Raw genomic sequence first — 15217 nt, forward strand, 5'->3', positions numbered from 1 at the left:
AAGAGAGAGCATGAGCAGGGGGAGGGGTAGACAGAAAGAATCTCAAGCAGACTCCCCACTGCCTGGGGAGCCTGACATGGGGCTCAATCTCACAACCCCAAGATGATGACCTGAGCCAAAATCAAGGGTTAGACCATCAACCAACTGAGCCACCCAGGAGCCCCTATTACTGTGTTTCCGTAATCCTACTGAGTCTCAAGAAATTAGTTTGATACTATGTAATTACTCTGGTCAGGAAGCAAGAGAAATAAAACCCAAACTTGATTAAATTTATTTGAAACTGATCTATGTTGCCTTTAAAGGAAACATTTCATTTCCATACTTGTGTATACAGGCAATGTTTTAGTTATGTATTAATTTTTCAAAAGCCAAAGGATTAATAGTTCAGCACAACTAAATTTAGCAGGCAAGTGACTGAATTTTTCTGTGGTTCTATTTCTTTCTTGGAGTAACCAAAAACTGTGTCTAGCTTTCAGGTAATAATTCATCTTGACAAATAACCTGTATTTAAGCTGGCAACTGATACTGTTATTTATTATGTTTTCATCCAATTATCTTAAAGCTATGGCTTTGTATAGTGTTATAATTATCCTAAAAGCTATGCTTTATATAGTGTTACAGTTATGAATTGACACTAATACATTTCCCAATATAAAAATTCTATCATTAACCCACTTCATACTTGAATAATTACTTATGATAGATCATAAAACTTGTGAGCATCTGACAAAATTGTTTTCCCCTCACTTACATCATTGTAGTTTTATACTTAATTACAGAAAAGAATGATAGTTTTCCTACAAGATGTTAAGTAATAGCTAAAGACCACAGCACAAAAGATAATAAAGATCATTAACTGCCAAATCCATAGTAGAAACAATAAACGATGTACAAATTCAGGAGGAGAAGAGAAACTTTCACCCTTATACAGGAGTTGAGATTTGAGGTAGGTCTTAAAGATGAAAAGGGTTTGTTTAGTGGAAAAAATAAATACTTAAATAAGGGGCCTTTTTGTTTGATTTTTTTGTTTGTTTGGTTGGTTTTTTAAGGAAGATAAAACGTGTTCTCCACATATTAGTGGCAAGCCCTTTGCAAAACATAATCTTAAATAAAGGAGGGTGTACAGAGAGGTTACTAACATAGTACAGTGGACATGTTATTTTTGCATACCCAACATCTATCTTCCCCTTCCTCTGGTAACAGCACCCTTATTTTCCTTTGGGCAATAACCTCGTCCCATCTTTCAGTATATGTGTTTTGGTGGGTTGACCCTACTCCCTAATAGCAAGTGTGAGCACAGGCTTACCTAATCGAAACATTCTGTATTCCTCATTGATTGAGGCAAAGGCCCACAAAGTCAAATCAGGAAGAAAAAAAAGACCCAATTCCAAGACTCTTGCTGGATACTAAGATTGCTAAACCTGTGGAATGCCACCAATGGTGGTCCATTACTGCCATCTTTAGTGAAGAACCTGCATTTTCCAAAAGCAAATACAGAGAAAATCAGATCTAAGAAAGCAAGAAGCAGATGCCTAGTGACATTAAGATTTGAGAATTTCAATACAGATTAAGCCATTCCTGATCTACCCTTAGGATGTTTCAGTTTCTTGAGCCAATCAATGTCATCTCTTTGCTTAAGCTAGCTTAAGTTTCTGTCACATAGGGACGCCTGGGTGGCTCAGTGATTGAGCATCTGCCTTTGACTCAGGGTGTGATCCTGGGGTCCCAGGATTGAGTCCCACATTGGACTCCCTGCAGGGAGCCTGTGTCTCTGCCTTTCTCTGTATCTCTCATGAATAAATAAATAAAATCTTAAAGTTTATATATAAATATATATATACAAATATTTAAAATGTCCCACTATATAAATAAGTCCCAGTCCCTTTTAGTCATTTTGATTATTCTACTTCCTTACCTCCTACTTAGGAAATCTCTATTCTCCAAGATCACTTCTTGCTGGGCTCATTATCACCACTGCCTCCAAAGCCTACCCCTGTGGCTGTGGCTGGCAGCCTCTACTCAAAAGTCACCTCCTCTTCTCCATATTCTCCTTTTTAAATTTTGTCTTATCTCTTATGCTTCTCTTTTCTGTACCAATTTCCCAATGCTTCTCAGTTTTTCACAAACCAATCTTGGTTTTCCTTACAGATGTGAACTTTTGTTCAGCCAAATACACCAATCACAGCATGTAACTTTTGGTTCTTCAGCTCAATTCATTTCAGCAATTTTCATTGTTCCACATTATTCAAAGGTTCTTTTAAAAAACAGCAAAACTCTGGGGGTGCCTAGGTGGCTCGTCCGTTAAGCATCTGCCTTCGTCTCAGGTTATGATCCTAGGGTCCTGGGCTCCCTGCTCAATGAGGAATCAGTTTCTCTCTCTCTCCCTTTGCCCCTCCCTGCTCAGGCCCTCTCTCTCAAATAAATAAGTAAAATCTTTTTTAAAAAGTAGCAAAATTTGGGATCCCTGGGTGGCGCAGCGGTTTAGCGCCTGCCTTTGGCCCAGGGCGTGATCCTGGAGACCCGGGATCGAATCCCACATCAGGCTCCCTATATGGAGCCTGCTTCTCCCTCTGCCTATGTCTCTGCCTCTCTCTCTCTCTGTGTGTGTGACTATCATGAAAAAATAAATAAAATTTTAAAAAAAAAAGGTAGCAAAATTTTCTAGCTTAATGCTGTGTTATGCCAAATAACTGATGTTGATGTTAAATGTAAATTCAGGATAAAAGAGTATTACTCTAGTAATTATAACTAAAAACTACACTTGTTCAAAAGATCCAGGTGCAGGGCGCCTGGGTGGCTCAGTTGGTTGGGCGTCTGCCTTCATCTCGGGGCATGGTACAGGAGTCCCTGATCCACTCCAGTTGGGCTCCCTGCTCAGCAGGGAGTCTGCTTCTTCCACTCCCTCTGCCCCTCTCCTGGCTTGTGCTCTCTCTCACTCTCTGTCTCTCAAGTAAATAAAGAAGATCTTTTAAAAATATATTTTTTAATAAAGATTCAGGTGCAATTACTGTACATTAGACCTTGGAAGAAATGCATTAACTCTTTTAAAATTATATATATTTCAAGATCATTACAAACCACCAATTTCTAAAACTTCATATAACTACCTACCAGAAGCTCTAGGTAAAAAGACAGAGAAATGTAAAAGTAGCTTGCTCAAAAACACACACGGCTTTAGTTGAGAGAAAGGTATCAATAAACACCCCCTCCGAGATATTTAAAAGTTTGAAACTGACAAGATCAATAAGGTATTACTAATACTTTAAACACCAGCATGCCTCAAAAAATAAAATTCAGACAAACGATAGTTATTAGGTTAAATACAACTTGTTCCAGATTCTTTAATCCAGGAAACAGTTATTCTATTTGGAAAGCATATAGACTTTTACAAGCCTACATGCAGGGATCCCTGGGTGGTGCAGCGGTTTGGCGCCTGCCTTTGGCCCAGGGCGCGATCCTGGAGACTCGGGATCGAATCCCACATCAGGCTCCCGGTGCATGGAGCCTGCTTCTCCCTCTGCCTATGTCTCTGCCTCTCTCTCTCTCTCACTGTGTGCCTATCATTAAAAAAAAAAAAAAAAAAAAAAAAAACAAGCCTACATGCAAATAAGTCTATCAATACAAATTTAACCACCAATCACTTTCTTGTCCTCTCTGACTTGTTTCGGTCCCTCTTCATTCATTCAGATCCTACACACTATCTCATACTCACTCCTCTAGAAAAGTCTTAGGAAGTGCTGCAGCAAGGGAAGCACAGAACTGGAGGGAGATGATTCTCCACATATGCCAGTTATGGATTTAATGCCTCTTACCCATCTTTGGCCACTCTGCAAAAATGGAGCTGGAGCCTTTATATTTCCTTCAGCTAGCACAATATTGAGCATTATTAATAAAGAACATTGGAGAGACACTGCAGGAAGAAGACCCTTCCCTTTCTAGTTCCAGGGCACTCGGCTAGGTAAGCTCCTAAATATGCACAGCTTCTCCAGCTCCCAGCTCTCACAGCAAGGGCAGCTTCTCCAATGATAGCTTCCTGCTCCTGCAATCCTCAGCACTCAGCAGCATCCATAAACCAGTAGCTTCCCTCCAAGACACCTCCCTATGAACAGCTTTCCCCAGTACCCTAAAGGGTGGATTTCTTTTTTTCTTTTTTTTAGATTTTTATTTATTTATTCATTAGAGACACAGAGAGTCAGAGACATAGGCAGAGGGAGAAGCAGGCTCCCTGTGTGGAACCTGATGTGGGACTTGATCCCAAGTCTCCAGGATCATGCCTTGAGCTAAAGGCAGACACGCAACCACTGAGTCACCCAGGCGTCCCCTAAAGAGTGGATGAAGTTCTATGAGGTGAATTTCCAACAAATTCTACCACAGCAACTTTTCTGCCATTCTATGTGAGCCACAGCCAAGCCTTAAACAAGGTCTGGACCTCTTCCTGGTACATTCTACTCAGCCCTAAAAATTATACTGGATTCTTTTTTTGTTTGTTTAATCAAGGTATAATTGACAAATAAAACTGCAAGATATTTAAAATGTACAACAGAATGAGTTTGATATATAAAAGCTGTTTCTGATATTTACTATATAATATAGTATAATCTTTAGAAATCTCTTTTAGGGGATCCCTGGGTGGCGCAGCGGTTTAGCGCCTGCCTTTGGCCCAGGGCCCGATCCTGGAGACCCGGGATCGGATCCCACGTTGGGCTCCCGGTGCGTGGAGCCTGCTTCTCCCTCTGCCTATGTCTCTGCCTCTCTCTCACTCTCTCTCTCTCTCTCTCTCTGTGACTATCATAAATAAATTAAAATTAAATAGTTAATAATTCTTTATTTTTTAATAATTCTTTATTTTAAACAACCTTTGGAGATGCCTGGGTGGCTCAGCGGTTGAGCTTCTGCCTTTGGTTCAGGGCGTAGTCCCGGGGTCCCGGGATCGAGTTCCACATCAGGCTCCCTGCATGGAGCCTGCTTCTCCCTCTGCCTGTGTCTCTGCCTCTCTCTCTCTCTCTCTCTCATGAATGAATAAATAAAATCTTTAAAAAAAAAAATCCTTTGTTCAAATTACTATATTAGTTTCTGTGTCTTAGTTGAACTCTGACTGATACATCAAGTAACACTAGAAAACCATCAGCACAAAATAGATGGGCACTGGCATTTCTAGAAATAACCATCCTAAAAGATGGCTAATAAAAAATGTAGTTAAGGAGGTCCAGGGGAGCCTGGGTGGGTCAGTCAGTTAAGTGTCTGCCTTCGGCTCAGGTCATGATCCCAGGGTCCTGGGATAGAGCCCCACATCAGGGTCCCTGCTCCATGGGAGCCTGCTTTTTCCTCTCCTGCTCCCCCTGCTTGTGTTCTCTCTCTTTCTATCAAATAAATAAATAAATAAAATCTTAAAAGAAAAAAGAAGAAGAAGAAGGTTCAGGCAAGATAACCAGAGGTATCTTGAAAATGATCATTGCTGATTAAAAAAAGAAAAAGAGGGGATCCCTGGGTGGCGCAGCGGTTTGGCGCCTGCCTTTGGCCTAGGGCGCGATCCTGGAGACCCGGGATCTAATCCCACGTCGGGCTCCCGGTGCATGGAGCCTGCTTCTCCCTCTGCCTATGTCTCTGCCTCTCTCTCTCTCTCTCTCTGTGACTATCATAAATAAAATAAAAATTTAAAAAATAAAAAATAAAAATAAAAAAAGAAAAAGAAAAAGCAATAATCTAATCAACTGTGTGCCCCAAAGATAAAATGAGACAAGCTGAGGGTGGCTTAGTAGGTTAACGGTCTGCCTCAGTTCAGGTCATGATCCAGCAGCTTTGAGCTTCCCGCTCAATGGGGAGTCTGCTTCTCCCTCTCCCTCTACCCCCCTCCCCCCCAGCTCCCATTCCCTATCTCGCTGTCAAATTAATTAATTAATTAATTTTAAAATCTTTCTTTTTAATGAGACCAGCTGATATACCTACTTTGTATATTTGGTAATTTGCATTTATCAATTGGCTTCTTGTGAGCCTGAATGGAGTGAGTCTCCTCAAACCCATTTTTTTTTTTTTTAAGATTTTATTTATTTACTCATGAGAGACACAGAGAGAGGCAGAGACACAGGCAAAGGGAGAAGCAGGCTCCATGCAGGGAGCCAGATGCCGACTCAATCCCAGGACCCCAGGATCATGCCCTGGGCCAAAAGGAGCTGCTCAACCATTGAACCACGCAGGCATCCCTCCTCAAACCCATCCAATGGATAAAATAGTGTCTTGGACTTGTAGTAACAACAAAAACAGACTGCCACTCTCTGATGACCTTACACACAACCAACCAGCAACCTCCATCTTTAATCACTTGTTAATTTCACAAATTCTACCAAAGATTAAAGGCAAAGAAAAGTAAGCTACTTACCAGTTTATGTGGATTAATTTTAAAATTATATTTCTTCTTCCCCTCTCTTTCTAGCAAGGCTGGCCCTATCTACAAGTATAATGATCAAACACTCTAGGTCAGGTAATTGATAAAAATAAATAAATAAATAAATAAATAAATAAATAAATAAATAAAACTATTCAGGTTCAAGAAAGACTACTGAATAATCTATTTGTCATTACCCTTCAGGTAAGATTTGACAGCACAAATACAAAACCAGATTCAGATTTTTTTTTAAGATTTTTATTTATTTATTCATGAGAGGCAGAGAGAGAGAGAGAGGCAGAGACACAGGCAGAGGGAGAAGTAGGCTCCACGCAGAGAGCCCGACGCGGGACTTGATTCTGGGTCTTCAGGATCACACCCCGGACCGCAGGCGGCGGTCAACCGCTGCACCACCGCGGCTGCCTCCAGATTCAGATATTTTAAATCATGTTCTCCCACTTGTGCATATGAGAACAGGGAAGTCTTCCTAGGATCAGTAAAGGTTCCATCTATCACTTTTCTTGAAGGCCACACTACTTTTTAGAGAAAGAACAATATAACAAAAAGTCTTCAGGAGGGACCCCTGGGTGGCTCAGCAAATAGGCATCTGCCTTTGGCTCAGGGCGTGATCCTGGAGTTCCGGATGGAGTCCCACATCGGGCTCCCTGCATGGAGCCTGCTTCTCCTCCCTCTGCCTATGTCTCTACCACTCTCTGTGTACCTCTTGTGAATAAATAGATAAAATCTTAAAAAAAAAAAAGAAGAAGAAGAAGTCTTCAGGAAATTATGTGTTTAGTAACCCTATTCCATACTCTACAGTGTATGTAAATTAGAAGAATGCAGGACCCTTTCCCCACAGATCTAAAGGCACCTTCTTTATCCTCCAAAAACACTTTCAAAATGGCATGCAAGCATCCAGCAGTCTGTTCCTAAGCTTCCTGCTGTTCCTAAATTCTAGGAGCAGGCTTGAGCCCCAAAACTTGGACACTGCTGTCACCAACTTATGACAAATATTATCACTACAACGGCTTGCTTTGCTTCTTCCCTCCAACCCTGTATATACTCCTGTTTGCTTTTCCTGGTTCACAGCAGGTTTCTTTTTTTCCCTGTGAATATTGAGGTTAAAAAGCCTGTGACTCTTTGTCATCAATTTCCCCTCCTCATCTAATAATAGTTAGCACTTTAATTTTTATATATCTTTTCAATCCAAAAGTACTGAGCTGTATTTCTCTACTGCCAATTATGTGGGGAGGTGGCTCTAATTCCTTTCCTGCTTTAGCTTTTTCTCTCTTTGGCCTCAGAGAGTCTTAACTATTTTTATATTGCTATTGGTAGAGAGGATAGCTTCTATTTGTGGATTCCTCTTTAGAACTATTCACTTAAAAGTAACCTGAAGGTATAACTAAAGTTAGTTAAATTTTAAAGCATTATTCCACCTGATGAAGACCAGAAAGAGGGGCAAAGCTGTTTACCATCAACAGGTCAAAATAGAATTCTTTACAGGCCGAGCAATTTTTTTTTTTTTTTTAAGATTTATTTATTTGAGAGAAAGCACACAAGCGGGAGGATCAGGGAAAGAGAGACAGAATCCACACTGAGCATGGAGTAGGAAGCAGGGCTTGATGTCACCACCCTGAAATCATGACCTGAGCCAAAACCAAGAGTCAATATTTAACTGACTGAGCCACCCAGGCACCCCCAGAGCAACTTTTTCTTATTTCTTTGACTAAAACAATTAAAAGTATTGCTAATTACTAGGAGCAGGCTTAAAATAATGATGAAGAAATAGAAAACTAGTTCTTAATGGACAAGCATAGAATTCTCCATTCAACGTGCAAATAAAAACTGATCTGTGCAAATCAGACCATTCTTTCCTCTTCTTTATGGAATGAATACAAAGGGCCACACCACCAACAGAACATTAGAAAGATTAATATCTGCAGGGAAAAAAAATACTTTGTGTGGTATTTATCACCACAAGGAATATTTTACATATTACAAAAGACTATTATTTATTCAGTATTGACCATCTACACAAAGCTAAGCTTTGGGAATATATAATAATATATATGTCCTGCCCTCAAAAAAGGCTTACATAAACCCAAATTCTCTTTTACAACATGAAATTAATAAAACAGTTTCAAATTCAGATGAGATTCTGTGAATATGTGTTGATCATGTAACTAATACTAGCACTGAAAATTTAAAGATGGATTTATTTATTTATTTATTTATTTATTTATTTATTTATGATGCACATAGAGGGAGGGAGAGAGAGAGAGGCAGAGACACAGGCAGAGGGAAAAGCAGGCTCCATGCAGGGAGCCCGATGTGGGAATCGATCCTGGGACTCCAGGATCACGCCCTGGGCCAAAGGCAGGCGCCAAACCGCTGAGCCACCCAGGGATCCCCAGCACTTAAAATTTAAATTCAGGGCAGCCCCAGCGGCCCAGCAGTTTAGCACCGCCTTCAGCCCTGGGTGTGATCCTGGAGACCCAGGACTGAGTCCCAGGTCCCTGCATGGAGCCTGCTTCTCCCTCTGCCTCTCTCTCTCTCTCATGAATAAATAAATAAAATCTTTTTAAAAATTTTAAATTCAGTTGGCAAATGCAAACTCCACCTGCTACAGAATAATGTTTTGTCTTCAGGTTCTCATCACAATTCAAGATTTTAGAGCAGGATGAGAGATGAGGTGATTGAATTTATCAATCCTCTCTACAATTTCCAGGCAAAAAATGATAGACCATTTTATAGGCACCTCCAGTGGTGAAAAATTCTGCCTTATAAGATATTAACACATTCAATCAAACACGTCCATCTCAGCTAGGGAAGGAATCCAATCTCCACTCATAAACCTAGCTTCCCAAGACCTGGAATCTCCTATTCAATACAAATGGCACCAAATGACATCAAACCAAAGGGTTTACACTTTACACTGAGACAATGAAAATAAGCTCACTCTATTATAAATTCTAATATAGAGATGCCTGGGTGGCTCAGAGGTTGAGCTTCTGCCTTCAGCTCAGGGTGTGGTTCTGGATCCTGGGATCGAGTCCCACATAGGGCTCCCTGCAGGGAGCCTGCCTCTTCCTCTGCCTATCTCTCTGCCTCTCTGTGTGTCTCTCATGAATAAGTAAATAAAATATTTTAAAAATAGGGACACCTGGGTGGCTCAACCGTTAAGCATCTGCCTTTGTTCGGCTCAGGTCATGATCCTGGAGTCCCAGGATTGAGTCCCACATCAGGCTCCCTGCATGGAGCCTGCTTCTCCTTCTGCCTGGGTCTCAGCCATTCTCTCTCTCTCTCTCTCCCTCCGGGTCTCTAATGAATAAATGGATAGAATCTTTAAAAAAAAAAAAAACTTTTAAAAAATAAACAAATAAATTCTAATATGTATTTAATCAGTTAAGACAACTAAGGTCTCAAGGCTGTAACAAGACTACCTGGAAATTCTTTCTAGGAAAAGGTACATTTTGGTATGCCTGTAGAAATTATGATTTTTCTAAACTGCAGATCCCTTTGATCTGTTCTTTAGTTCTACCAGGAAAAAGAAAATCTATCACGTACTGAATGTTATTACCTGCTAGGCTCAGGGCTAGCACTTCAAAAAGGACTCTCTAATTTAATATTAACATTCTCTGGAGTAGACATCATTATAGGTTGAGAAAGTGAAGCTGAGGGAGGTTTAAAAATTGGCCTGAGTATTTTATTCTTTTTGGTGCTATTGTAAATGGGATTGTTTTCCTAATTTCCTTTTTAGATAGCTCATTGCAAATATATAGAAATGCAACTGATTTTTGTATGTTGACTTTGTATGTTGCAACTTTACTAAATTTATTAGTTCTGTCTGTTCGTCTTTTCTTTATGTAAGATCATGTCTGCAAACAGGAACAATTCTAGTTCTTCCTTTCCAATTTTGTAGCCTTTTTAACCCATTTTCTTGCCTAACTGCTCTGGCTGGGACTATTTGCTTTGCTCCTTATCACAGTGGGTCATCACCTCACACCTGTCAGGATGGCTATTATCAAAAACAAAAAACAAAAACAAGACAACCAAAGTGTAGAGAAATTGGAACCTCTGTATATCGTTGATGGGAATGCAAAATAGTGCAGCTGATATGTAAAACAGTATGAAGGTTCCTCAAAAACTTATAAATAGAATAACTATTTATAGTTATCCTGCTTCTGCACATTTACCCAAAAGTACTGAAATCAGGATCTCAAACAATTTACCAGCACTCTCGTGTTCACTGAGGCACAATTAACAATCACCAAGATATGGGAACAACTTATTTTTTTTAAGATTGATTTATTCATGAGAGACACACAGAGAGAGAGGCAGAGAAACAGGCAGAGGGAGAAGCAGGATCCTCGCAAGGAGCCCGAAGCGGGACTGGATCCCAGGACCCCAGGATCATGCCCTGGGCCCAAGGCAGGCACTCAGGGATCCTGGAAACAATTTAAATGGCAATGGGCAGATGAATGGAAGAGCAAAATGTGGTATATACATAGAATGGAATATTACAGCTTTTAAAAAAGAAAATTCTGTGGGCTGCCTGGGTGGCTCAGTCAGTTAACCGTCTGCCTTTGGCTCAGGTCATGATCTCCGGGTCCTGGGATGAGCCCTGCAAGGAGCTCCCTGCTCGAGGGAGTCCCCTTCTCCTCCTTCAGCTCCTCCCCCTGCTTATGCTCTCTTGTTCCTTCGCTCTCTCAAATATTTTTTTATTTGAAAAAGAAGAAAACTCTGCAATAGGGGACAACATGGATGAACCTTACGAACATTACGCTAAGTAAAATAAGCCAGTTACAGGAAGGCAAATGATTCCACTTATATATATGTGGTATCCACTGATAGGAGATTATTTACAATAGTCGAATTCATTGAATGAGAGAGTGGAATGCTGGTTGCCAGGGGCCAGGAGAGAGAAAATGGGGACTTCCTACTTAAGAGGCATAAAGGAACCGTTAAGCAAGACTAAGCTCTTGAGATAGGCTGTACAACACTGCACCTGTAGTCAATACTGTCAGGCACACTAAAAATTTCCTAAGAGGGTAGAACTCATGGTAAGCATTCGAAACCACAATACAAAATTTTTAAAATTTTGTTTTAATTGGCCCAAGAACTCAGACCCATTTCCAACGGACAGTCCAACCCTTGATCCGACTTCAAGACGTACTGCCTCGAAGCAGATGAGAAAGTGTAACAGAGCTGTCTCCCAGCCCTGTGTGACGTTAGGGAGTCCGCTTAACAGCTCTGGACGTGAGTCTCCTCACCACCAAGCAGGGTCTCAGCGCAGCGGCACCGGGAGGGTCCGCCGCCACCACACGGGCGGCCCTCGGTCCAGCATCAGCGGGACCACGCCGAGGCCAGGCTGGATCTCAGTTCCTGGGCCAGAGAGCGGGCGTAAGGAGGCGAAACGCCGGAGGAGGAAGGAACAAAGCCCGGCCCCACTGGGTCACCAGGACCCAAAGGAAAAGCGTCAGTACGACCAGCCCACGGCCTCGTTTCCTAGGCAGCTGGACCAAGAACTCGGCTCACCTCGGGCGAGAATCGCGGGCTGGCACCTCCCCTTCACTTTGCGCCTCAGTCGCCATCTTAGTCAGCAAACTTCTTTCACGGCCCCCATCTCCGGCCCCGCCCCCTCGCCTTTGGATTGGCTAAGGTGTTTCCCTCTTCTTCCATGCGATTGGATGGCTAAACAGTTCCATGGTATCATTGGTCTATTCAAATAACTAACGGTTATTGGTCACCCCCAGCCGGGGCGGAAGAGGGTCAGGGAGGAGACGCTGCCCCCGAGGCCTGCTGGGAGTTGTAGTGTCTTGTTTTAATTCCACCCATGAAGATCTGGTCACAAATCCCTAGACTACGCTCAGATTATGTCTGGATATGAAATATCAGAATTACACAACTGTCTAAATTGAACAACTCTCTAAAATGCTAGATTCGTGTTCTGTCTTGACACAGATGCCAAGAAGAGTAGGTATAACACTGCCACCAAGAAGTACTGTATATTTTTTTATTGGACTTCGATTTCCCAACATATAACACCCAGTGCTCATCCCGTCAAGTGCCCCCCCCCCCCCGGTGCCCGTCACCCGGTCACCCCATCCCCCCGCCCACCTCCCCTTCCACTACCCCTAGTTCGTTTCCCAGAATTAGGAGTCCTTCATGTTCTGTCATGATATTTCCCACTCATTTTCTCTCCTTTCACCTATAATCCCTTCCACAGCCTGCTTTTTTTCAGATAGCCACACAGCAGAGTAGGGGTTGTCACTTCTGCTTCTTTCTACACGCTCCCTTCTGGCTACCCAGAGAACCCACAGGCTTTGCCTTGTCTGAAACAAGGATACAAAAGCTGCATAGCTTTGTCCCTGGCTGAGCTTTAATGTTTAGTAATAGAAATAATCACAATTATGCTTGCTTTCCCTGATTCATAGGCTTCTGGTGAGAATTAACGGAAGCAACAGATGTGAGAACATTGTAAACTTAAAGCATTAAGTTTTTTTCTGTACTGTTTTACCATGCTGGATTTTTCTAGGGATATATTTCCTGGAATTCCTTCTGACTTGCTTTCACCTGAGGTTTTCCCAGGATTCTCCTCCTTCACTAAGCTCTACCCACCTGTGTTTTAGTGTCTGAACAAACTTCCCTGTAAAGTTCCTTGTGTGCCTACTTATTTCACGTGATGGTTCCCAACTAGCCTTCCTATCACACATGGGCAAGGCCTGCATCTATTTTGCTTCCCATGGTTTCTGGTACATAGTCACCTTTCATAGATAGTTTCTAAACAAATGAATAAACAAGTCCTCAGATTATATGATCCAAAATAAAAATTGAATCACATGTTCCAATAGATTATTTCAATTGATGAATTCATATTAAAAGTTTGATGAAAGTGTCAAAATAAAATTGCTTTATTTTATGTTTATTCTGCATTTTATGTTTAACAGATTCTTTTTTTAAGATCTTATTTATTTATTCATGAAAGATACAGAGAGAGAGGCAAAGGGAGAAGCAGGCTCCATTCAGGGAGCCCAATGTGGGACTCGATCCCCGGACTCCAGGATCATGCCCTAGGCCAAAGGCAGGCACTAAACCACTGAGCCACCCAGGCATCCCTGCATTTTAGGTTTAACAGATTATCTTTATTGAGCAAATACATGAAAAGAAACACAAAATTCAACAAACATGTATCAGTGAAATTATTCATTGAACCCGAGACAGCCTTGAAAAATCCAGTCTGCATATTTGGTGATATACAAAGCAAGGAATACAAGGCTCAAATTCTGCAAAGGATTTCTCCAAAGTATGAACAAGTTTTTGTCCTCACACCCTGATACCCAGCATCAGTTGACTGACTGGACTAAAATGATGCTTTCACACAGAAGAAATGTTCAAAATTTTAAAGTATTACTGCTATAACACCGGGTAGAACACCACACAGCTCTATTTCTGGTTTATCTGTTTGGATGACATTTTATACAAAGTCCTTCATGTTTGAAGGAATGCAGCACATAGTTAAGAGCCTGGGTTCTGGAGTCGGTAAGCCTGCTTTCAAATCCTAGTTCCATTACTTCTGTGTGACCAGAAATTTACTTAAGTTTCTGATTCCTTTTCCTCCTCTGTAAAATGAGGATAATAATAATTCTCAGAGCAGTATTGTAAAAATTTAGGTGAGATAATTTCTGAAAAGCTGCTTAGTAGCACCGTGTCTGGCACATACTAAGACTAGATATATGTTCAAGGTAATGTGATGAATGTTAAGAATGCTAAACTCCCTTCTCAGATAACACTTCTATCTCCATTGCTGTGTGATAAGGACCATACATTACACTTATAGTTACAGTTTAATCAGTTACCCTGGAGAGGAGACTGTTTCTCCTCTAAACCAACTATTCTGCTGTGACTTCTGATTAAAAACAAGTATTGTTGCCGAGTACTGTAAGTACTCCCCAGCCAACAAGACTGACCTGTTCCTGCAAGGGTGTCATGGCTCCTCTGAAATCATCCTTATTCTATCTAAGTACTGATTGCCAGCCTGGTGATAAGCATGGCTGTACAGCAGGTATTCATGAAAAGTTCAGGAAGTCATCTTGTTTCCAACAGTCTAGCTGAACAAAAAGGTCACAGAAGAGTGGCCCCAGCCCTCCAGGAGTTACAGACTCGAGGAGATAAAATGAACACACACATAAGTTGCATACAACAGAAGGCAGGTTAGAGGACTAAATATTAAAGCAGAAAAAGACCCTGAGGAATTCAGAAGTATGGAGAAAGGAAGAAGGCCAGGGCTCCAAAGGAAGGTATAAGACCCAGGGCATGGATTTGAGTCTGCCACAAATGTCATCACACATCCATCTATCTATCCCGCAACGAACTTCAAACATCTTTTTATATTGTTTAATTACACAAATAATACATGAAGACATTTCCCTTGTAAAAAAAAAAAAAAAGAAAGAAAAAAGAAAAAAGAAATAACACAGATAAAATCTCCCTTGTCAACCATCCCTACATTATAGTCCATCCTCTAAGAAAACACCATTTTCAGTTTAATATGTGTCTTTCCAGATCTTTTCCTGTATAGTACATTAATTCAAAAAATATTTGTTGAATGCCTACTATGTGCTAGGCACTGTTATAGGCCTGGAAATATAGGTGTGAACAAAACAAAGTCCTTCTCTTGAGGCATTTCTTTCCTTTTTTTTTTTTCCAAGTTAATCTTTTTCAGTAATCTATATACCCAACATGGGGCTTGAATTCATGACGGCAAGATCAAGAGTCATGCTCTACCAAATGAGCCAGCCAGGCACCCCTTAATTTTTAGATAAATTGTGATAT

General features: G+C 41.2%; 1 protein-coding gene across 1 annotated transcript in view; it reads right to left on the reverse strand.

The window, feature by feature from the left end:
- ARHGAP19 (Rho GTPase activating protein 19) overlaps positions 1 to 12018 on the reverse strand; it is a 63492-nt gene extending 51474 nt beyond the window's left edge. The window contains exon 1 of the mRNA XM_025991331.2: positions 11921 to 12018. Coding sequence (XP_025847116.1) covers positions 11921 to 11976 — 56 coding nt within the window. The 5' untranslated portion in view covers positions 11977 to 12018. The remainder of the gene's footprint in view (positions 1 to 11920) is intronic.
- Positions 12019 to 15217: the final 3199 nt, after the last annotated feature.

This window comes from Vulpes vulpes, chromosome 15 (genome assembly GCF_048418805.1).
Source record: "Vulpes vulpes isolate BD-2025 chromosome 15, VulVul3, whole genome shotgun sequence".
NCBI lineage: Eukaryota > Metazoa > Chordata > Mammalia > Carnivora > Canidae > Vulpes > Vulpes vulpes.